This window comes from Elaeis guineensis, chromosome 10 (genome assembly GCF_000442705.2).
Source record: "Elaeis guineensis isolate ETL-2024a chromosome 10, EG11, whole genome shotgun sequence".
NCBI lineage: Eukaryota > Viridiplantae > Streptophyta > Magnoliopsida > Arecales > Arecaceae > Elaeis > Elaeis guineensis.
The window spans coordinates 6,587,962-6,597,168 of NC_026002.2; the positions used below are offsets into that span (position 1 = coordinate 6,587,962).

General features: G+C 36.1%; 1 protein-coding gene across 1 annotated transcript in view; it reads left to right on the forward strand.

The window, feature by feature from the left end:
• Positions 1-8,181, forward strand: part of LOC105053498 (uncharacterized) — a 57,226-nt gene extending 49,045 nt beyond the window's left edge. The window contains exons 13-14 of the mRNA XM_073244382.1: positions 6,911-6,991; positions 7,075-8,181. Of these exons, the coding sequence (XP_073100483.1) occupies positions 6,911-6,991; positions 7,075-7,161 (168 nt within the window). The 3' untranslated portion in view covers positions 7,162-8,181. The remainder of the gene's footprint in view (positions 1-6,910; positions 6,992-7,074) is intronic.
• Positions 8,182-9,207: the final 1,026 nt, after the last annotated feature.

A 9,207-nucleotide genomic window follows, 5' to 3' on the forward strand; every position in this document is an offset into this window, starting at 1 on the left:
TCTCCTCGTTTTCCTACTTTTCTTTTTCTTTCTGTGGCAACTATCAGCCATTAGAAGACTAATGTTTTCTCTTCAGCTGTACAATCTAGTGCATTGGATCTGTTTACATGTCAGATCCGTCCTTAAATGCAGAGCAACCTGAGTTATCAAAGCATGTTGCTTATTTTGCTTCTTAAGCCATACCTTATCCTCATTCTAAGTTCTAACCTAGTCCCCTTGAAGTTGGGTGGACAGACTTTCTTTACACAGACTATTTATCTACTCAAAAATGACAAACTTTATTTAGAATATTGTGACATCCATTTTCTCACAGCTTTGTAAATGGGCTGGTACATTTTGCAGTTTAACTCTAATCTGAAACCAGCCTTACAAATTATTCTCTGGCTTTCCAAGTCTGTTAAAAGAAAAATTCTCATTCTATTTCCAACAACTAATTGACTAGATATGATGTCAGTGCAGATCTTGTATGAGTTAAATTTTGTCCTAGTACTGATATAGTATTCGCAACCAATACCTTCCCTATAATTTGTTTAACCAGTAGCAGTCCATTGTTACATCAGAATTGTTATCAAGCAAGGATTCAGGTCCCACTGGGATGTCCCGTAGGGCACCAGAATGGGGTACCATCCCATGTGTTGGAATAGGGCCGTTCCGTTAGCGTCCCAACATCCTGATCAAATATCCTCGGTCCCAAGTGTCGGGACAGGGTGAGATAGTGGCGCATCCTGTTTCATGAAAAAATTAGGACCGCCGCATCCCATAGGATTTAAAATCTTGTTATCAAGTTTTAGTTCCTTTGATACCAAACTTGTGCAGCCCTCAAAACAAGGAATGGAATTTTGTTTCAAGGAAAAATAAGAATAGGAGAAATGAGAAAAAAATGGATAAGAAGAAAACGAATGGGATGATAGGGAAGTGGAAGCCGGCAAGAAGATTTTTCTTTATATTATAACTTCCGATCTGTGGAAGGCCTATACAGAAAAAGACCCCTGATGACACCATAAGAAAAAATCCTAATAATCCAAAACCTGATGTAGCCAATAACGGGATTCAGAACAGTTAGAGAATCAACCTTCTTAATATAATAACCAAAAGGATTTTTATGAAACTAGCATCAAATTCATGATTGGAGGAGTTATGAACTTTGTGAAAGGTTTAAAAGCACTTTCCTAATTTCAGTCTAATTCTGAAAACTACAGGACAACTTCTGTAGGCAATGTTCAAATAATGATGATGAACTGCAAATTGGAACCGAAGAAGACTCAAAAAGTCTCAAGGAGACTTTAAATTACAAAGAGCGAAGTTTAAAGCCTGTTCAAAAGAATTAAAATGACGTATCAAAGCCTAAAAGGGGAAGCTGGATATGAAACTATGAGCAGTCCCTGTGAGCAGACAAGGAATAAAAGATGGATGGACTCAGTCCAGGAAGGTGGATAGTGCATGATCAATGAGATCATGAGTTTCCAAGACTAATAGAATTGTAGGTTCCATGGGACAATAACGGAACATCATAACCCAAGTGCTAGCAAAGGGGTGGGCAAACTCATAAACACGCACATACAAAATTAAGGAAAAAAAGAACATCAGCATTGTGCCAAGACAAAAGAGTCACAAGAAATGAAGAAATATTCTGCAAAAATTGGAAAATCAAGCATGAACAATGAGAAAACATTTGCCCATGCTTGCCATGATGATAACCTACTGCTATAGAACGTGTTGTCACTGTTCTAAAAAGTGGTCCATGTGGTAGCATGTGCAGTTCCTTGTTCACTCATAGGATCTAAGCAAACCCTGATGCATGTTTTAGTGTGGCATTATGTCAGCAGAACTTTGAGGGGTGCATATGCAAACTGGGTGCCATGCAGGCTGGGTGGAAAATGCAAACTGAGTTCTATGTGGTACCCACGTCTACTCCAGCTCTACCTCCTATCCTCCTTTGCATCATTCTCCTTTCCCTCCAGCCTCCTCTTCCCCTGCCTATCCTCTATCTTCATGGTGCCTCCTCTTCCACCACCTTCTCCTGCACCCTTTTTCTTTTGCTTAAGTGCTTTCCTCGGTGATATATGATTCTTCTGCTATCTGCATATAAAACTGCTTTTTAGTCATGTATGTAACACATATACACTATAAATTAGATGGACACCTTAACCCTTGTTGCATTATTGAAGTATGATTCCACTATTCGCACCTGCAAAATTTATAGTCAGGAACATCTTAACACTTTTGGGTGCATGTATAGATGCAAGTATCAAAAATACATAGAATATTGCACATATTGAATAAAAAAAAACATATTGCAACATGATCAATATATTGGGCCATGCTATAATATTTGCTGATGAAGAAAGGTCACTACTCACTGACGGAAGAAATTTCATATGATTCATTTTGTATGATGTAGATGTATTTTACATATGGCATGGTGTCATACATCCCAAATGATGTGTACATATATCAATGTGTAATGTGCTGTAACCTGTTTAATACAACAAACGTAACCCTTGAACTAATACTAAAATAGGACTGTGCTGGTAGAAGTGCCATGAAGTGAATTAAGGTCATAACGACATCAGCTCCGACCATATGAGGTTTCAGGATGTCTTAGGAGTAAGATACTAGAATTGGTCATTGTTAGGCATGCCAAGACTTCAGAAATCAGAATTTCCATAAAGATTTAAAGTTTTGGCCAGATCCAAAAATGATTTGGTTAAAACATATCTGTTTCAGCCAAAATTGATTTGGAAATGTCTGGGTTTCAGTAATTTTGGTGGTTTTGGTCAATTTTGGTCAAAATCGACAAATTTGAACCTATAAGGCTTGTTATTTTCCACTTTACTTGAGCTTCCTTATGTGTAATTAATCAGGTTTCTAGGAAGCATGTCAAAATAGACTCATTTTTTTCAATATTTTACTGAATTTGTGAATATTTAGATGTTATTTGCTTGAACTGTAGGGGATGCATAAGCCTGTTTGAGTTCCTTGTACCATTGACCTCTTCAAAGTGTATGAACTGAGAAAATCATTACAGACATTAAATTTCATGAAGCAATATGACATGATAATTAAATTTCGCAGACTAGAATATGTAAATTATAAGAATTAGCACCTTTTCTTGGTTTGACAATATATGTTACATGGATTCTCATTGAATAGTAAATTTTTATTTTTTAAGGCATGTTTGGTTGATTGGGCTGAAAATCTTATAGGATTCGTGGGTTGGGCTTGCTGGTTGTACTAGCCTAACCCACAAATCCTATACAATTTTCAGTCCAATTATCCAAACAGTCCTTGAATGGTGTCTATTATATTTTTTAAGTTGCATTTTTCATAAGTTTTCTTCTTTTTTTTTTTTTTCTTTTTTAATCTAAACTTTTGAAACTCAGCTTAAACTTGTAAAACTCTCAAACCATCCTTGCCCCTAGCCAAAACTGAAAGTGAAATCAGGATTTCAGCAAAGCAAGTTGATCATATTCAGTATAATTACATTCTTGGCAATCAGCTTGCTCTTCTATTTGAAAAGATTGTAGCAAATATGTACCATGAAGTATCCAATGGTAGATAAGGTTTGATCTCTCTAGGCATAGTTGATGCTTTCCACCTTATTGGCAATCAGACGATAATTTTATTTTGGCCATCCTTGAAATCATCATTGAATTGTGTGCTAACTTTATAATGAGTGTCTTATCCACTTCATTTGGAGTTGAAGATTATTAAAAGTTTGGTTGTCACATCCCAAGATCCAGACTTCTCTAAATCCTAAGGTGGGACTATTAAAGCTAATTAAAACCAACCAAGGTTCATTGTCTTGATACCAGACCCTTTACCAGTACCATATTGGTACAGTATTGGTATGCCTGTTATAGTAGTTGGTTCGGCGTATGGACACTTGGTACGCCCTCCATACTGTGTACTAGTTTGATTTCTGTACGGCATGCCATGCAACCAACATTCAAACTTAATCATCTACAATCATTTTATTGAATAGACATGACTAATTAGTGTAAGATAAAAAATGAACTTAGGGTGCATTTGGTTCACGACTTGAATTGGAATCAGAATTGGAATGGATTGGAATGGAAATCAAAATGGCTAATCGGGGCATTTTTTTTGGAAAATCCAGTTAATTAGAGGTTTATTTTTGGAAAATCAACTATTTTAAATAAACCTGGTGGAAGGATTTGAATATTGGGAAAGAGCTGCGATTGGGTTTTGGGGGATTAGGGCATTCCATTCTCTTTGGAATGAGAATGGGATTGGGACTCCCTTCCAACCGGATGGTTGGAGTGGAAGTTACTCATTCCCATTCCCATTTTAGAGCATAACTTCCCCCAACCAAACATGTTCATAAAATAAAATTCATTTACAAATTTAAACGTATTCTATCATGCTCAATAGTCAATACTGTACCTTTAAAGAACACGGCATAATCTACTATGACTCTCATGTCACTTCCAATTACTCAATCCAAAAAAACAAATCCATCTCGTCAAATAGATCCACTACAAGTCTCACAAATCGCTTTAAAAAAAATGTAAAAAAGATGAGGTGAGTTATAAAGCTCTGCAAGTAAACTTCTATGTTGGTCAAAAGATTCAAGAATCCATTAGGAAAACAAAGGGCTTAAAATAGAACACACTATCAAATGATGACTTAGAAATCTTCCACTAAAATCATTTTATAGTGAAATCCCAAAAGCAAAGTTTCCAAGATATATGATACTACAAATGGTTTAAATCAAGGTTTGAACATAATAGTTCAATTAATTGCAAAGATATAAATCAAATTCTAGGTCAAAATCAAGTGGTCAAAGCATAATTTGTATCAGAAAAGTCTTATATTCTAGTAAACACTTAATTTCGTGTTGTTTTACAAAGTTTTACTGACTGCAGTTTAGAATGCTAGTAAATTTGATGAGGCCATAAATCTTCCTTGTTAGTTCAGAGAAGGCCACATAAAATCCTCAAGGTCCATATATACCGCTTGGCCAACGGTCCATATATCCTCATTGATGATTTGAATGAGGTCACACATTACCATCTAGTCAGGTGCCCAATGAATTCTTATCAATAATTTGAATGAGGCCGAATATACCACCTAGCTAGAGATGCATGCATTTTTCAAGTTTGATATTATTTGCAAATTTGAATGGATTCTGTGAATGACATTCGAAAGTATCCACTCAATTGTCATATACTTTCAGAACTTCTATATTGAAATTAAAAAAAAAAAAAAATCAAACTCTCATGGTAACAAACTTTTCAAAGGATGATAATCCATAATATTTGCAAAGGACAATAGATTCAAAAATCTATTGTCCATAATATTAAACAATTTGGAAGCAAAAAAGGATGTTTAGAGTTCAAAAATCTTTGCAACAGCTTAGGTTCCAAATTCCAAAAGTACTTTAAAGTTGAAGCTGATTGAGGAATCCAAAATATCAAAGAAACACTTAGTTTTGAGGTTTAATGGCTTGAAACAATATATGAACTTTAAATTGATACAAAGCTCAAAGAGCATAAGTTTTGAAAATTGACAAAAGTTTTGTATTTTTGAAATTAACTTATTCAAAGAGGGCCTAGGTTTCAAAAACACAAAGCAGAGCTAGGATTCAAAAAGCAAGAAAGTTACTCAAAAGCATGACCATAGATTTTGAAAAGTCCAGGTAGTTTAGAATTTCAGAATCATACATAAGCTTGAAAGTGATCATGTGATTCAAAAACACTAATATCAAACTTAAATTCAATGGCATGGAGAAAGTTACTTACCTTATGATGCAAAAGAAATCCTCTCTCCTTAGTTGGATGTCCTTCAGCACCATCGTCTTCATCATCTTCTTCTTCCTCCATCTTCTTCTCCTTCTAGCCTAGCATCCTTCCTTTTCTTATTTTCTTCGAGCCTAGCTCCCTTCCTTTCTTTGCCTTTTTGCCTAGTCAATCTTCCCTTGCTTCTATTTATAGACAAGGAGAGGCTGTTCAATGCAGGGTCCACTTGACTAGGTAGGTTCCCATCCATTACAGGTAGATAAGGATGTAACAAACCACCTCCCTCCTGGTGGGGCATTGCATCATTTTTTGTTTTGTTTTTTTCATTTGGCCGTTCCCCTCACCTTCTCTTGCTCTTCATCTGGCTTGTTAACTCGTCTTTCCAACAAAGCAATTCCGTGCAGTGAGGGCTTATGTCTTTGGATTTGCGGTATAGGAAGCATCTCTTTGGTTTTGGTTATCCAGAGCAGTGGTCTTCAGCATATAAGTCCAAAAAAGTTACGAGCATGAGCCTGAATTCAGTAAAAATACCTAAACATTCCATTTCCTTAAGAATAAAAGTTTTGATTTCAGAATTTAGATTTTTGGCTTCAAGTAGAAATATCAACTTTGAAAAACGAAGATATTACTCAAATCTTAGAGTTTTACAAATTCTTTTATATTTAGACATTGCTAAAATCCAAAAGTCCTGGCGGAAATGTCTCATAAATTAGTCTCCAAAGCCCATCATCTAAATTGATGCTTCACAGTGCTTAGTGCTTCCACATACTGCTCCATTTTCATATTTTTGCATGCATTGACATGCACATACATGCAGATATATATGTATATATAATTAATATGTATTTCTCTAGTTACTTGGTTGGGTTGTTACGTTTATATCACAACCTATTCTTGCATAAATTTCCAACATCATTTTAAAGGCCTTCATGGGCCTCTTATTATTACTATTATATGTAAGTTTTGGTTTACAAATGAAGTTGTCCATGCCATTCTTCCAGTGATTCGTCAGAAGATATAAGAAAACATTGTTGAGATGCTTTATATGTCTTATACTTGTCAAGAGGAATTGTTTATTCTCGATACTTAATAAAAATTTATTTCTACCTCAGTGATCACCTGTAATATTATTTTTTCCATATATTCAGGTATGTTATTATGGACAACATTATCACTGTTTTGCATATGAGCATGAACAATGGGTTATGTATGATGACCAGATCGTCAAGGTAACCTCCAGATAAGTCAGATGATGCTTCTTAAACTTGGCTCATGTATGATCATTTATTTTGACTGAAGTAAATTCTAACAGGTGATTGGTGGTTGGAACGATGTTATTAGCATCTGTGAAAGGGGACATTTGCAACCTCAAGTCCTTTTCTTTGAAGCTTTCAATTAATTGCTTCTTGCAAGTACTCATGCCTGAAAATAGATGGTCATCATAAGTCTCTGCTTTTCAGCTGCTGTTCATGATCACATCATCTAGCTGCTACTATGGATAGATTGGCATCCTGTTTCTGCCTTTGATCATCATGGCAACACTTGCCATGATTCCATTAGCATGCGCTGGTGATCCCTTGAAGCCATGATGCATCAATTAGATCAGCTGTTCCGGTTTCACAATGTCATCCTTCGCTGCCATAAGGGAGAGAAAATCTTTGATGGACAACAGTGATCCAGGCTATTGACACTGAAGAAACAAATATTTTCCTTTTTTAACAAATTAAACTCAGCTCCTCACCCATGAAAAGATTTTTGTTTTTTCTTCAATAAGGTGGTACCTACATCTAACCATCTTGAAGTCAAAGGTTCTTACTAGTTGCTGGCAAGAGCTGCACAGTACAGTTTATATAAGTAACCTTTCAATCTACACCTGAGATCAAGTGCAATCTTGTGCATAGAATTTTTTACGGCAAATGTCCTTAGACTGATTCTGACTTCTATGTGTCATGAGGATGCCAATGGAAAATGTAATGCTGGCTGCATCACTGAGATACTTATAGGAACCATTGTAATCTGATAACCTTGCTGCAAGATGCTGGGGAAACTAAGGAGCATTTATTTTCCTATGTATAGTCTTGTACCTCAGTGTGGCAGCAATAGTGTGAAGAATTTGTTAGATGAAAAGAATCATAAGAACAGTTGGCTTTTCATTTTTCCCTCCTAGAAGTCAATTTTTGTTAATTTGTGTTGTAGAGGTGGTGAGGAACTCATTATGGTGGTGATGACGGCCAAGAAAAGAGTTGTAGAAAGTTTGACTTTTCATGTTCTTTTGAAGTTACCTTTTTTTTTCAAAAATTGCTTTCTTTTGTTCTTGCTCAAATATTAAGTGGTTGTAAGATTTTCCGAGTATGGTTCCCTATTTGTAATAGGTACAAATCTAATAAATATATAGGTAAGAGCAATAAGCATTATTCTCTGTTTTTTTCTTCTTTTTTTTTTCCTTTTAAAATTCTGATGACCATGACAGCCCTATCATCTTCCACCAGTATTCTGGGCACGTGTTTCTTTGTTATATCTTGTCCTTGCCTTGCTACAGAGAGATTGAATGAAGATTGTGATGATGAGGACATGAATCGGAGCCATGTTGATGTTTTGATACTTGATGCTTACAGTTTTCTTATAACATGATTCCATTTTCAAATTCAGGGAGGGAATACTATGAAGTATGCCAAATGTTAAGTTTTGCTCCCAAGTGACTTCTGTACTAATGCTGTTGCACAACATCACAGGTGGTTTTTGTAAACCTATAGTGTTATTCTTTATAATGTACTGAGCATAGTTGAATTTATAGCACAGTAAAAATATATGAAGATATTTCCATTATTGGTATGATTTGTCAAACAGTTATTGTGCCCACGATGCTGCAGTAGGTCTTGAAACTTGTGGATCATGTGGAAATAATCTGTAACTGATGCTTGTGATGTGCATGCTAACGATGTCCTCGGTTATTGATGTCCGCGTCTGCTATTAGGTTGGTATTACTCTCTCTACAAGTTTTGGCTTAATTTTGTGCTTAAAAAAAAAAAAATTACTGTAAAGCGAGGTTTGATTACCCGGATTAATTTATTATTAAAGTTATGTGCAGTGTCAATGGCAAGTTATGTGACAAGGAGGTCGGGTTTGGCCATTTGCTGCTTCCCAGACCCCAAGGAAAGACAGTATGCTTGAATGCTGGCTTGTCGGGTATCTTTGTTTAAACTGGGTTCTTAGCGGGAGCTGGGTAACACGCCACGCTACCCTTGTATTTCACCAGTTCCCGGTTGCGCGCTATCCACCGTGCATATGCTCCAGAATTTGCTCTGGTTCGCTTGCACCAGGTGCATGCAATAATTTCTCCTCCTCTAGAGGCTGTTGGGCTTCCAGATCTACTGGATTCTTTTCTCCCCCTTTAGTTGAGCTTCTGGCTTGAGGGCTTGCAACATTTTAGCAATGTGTAGCTGAT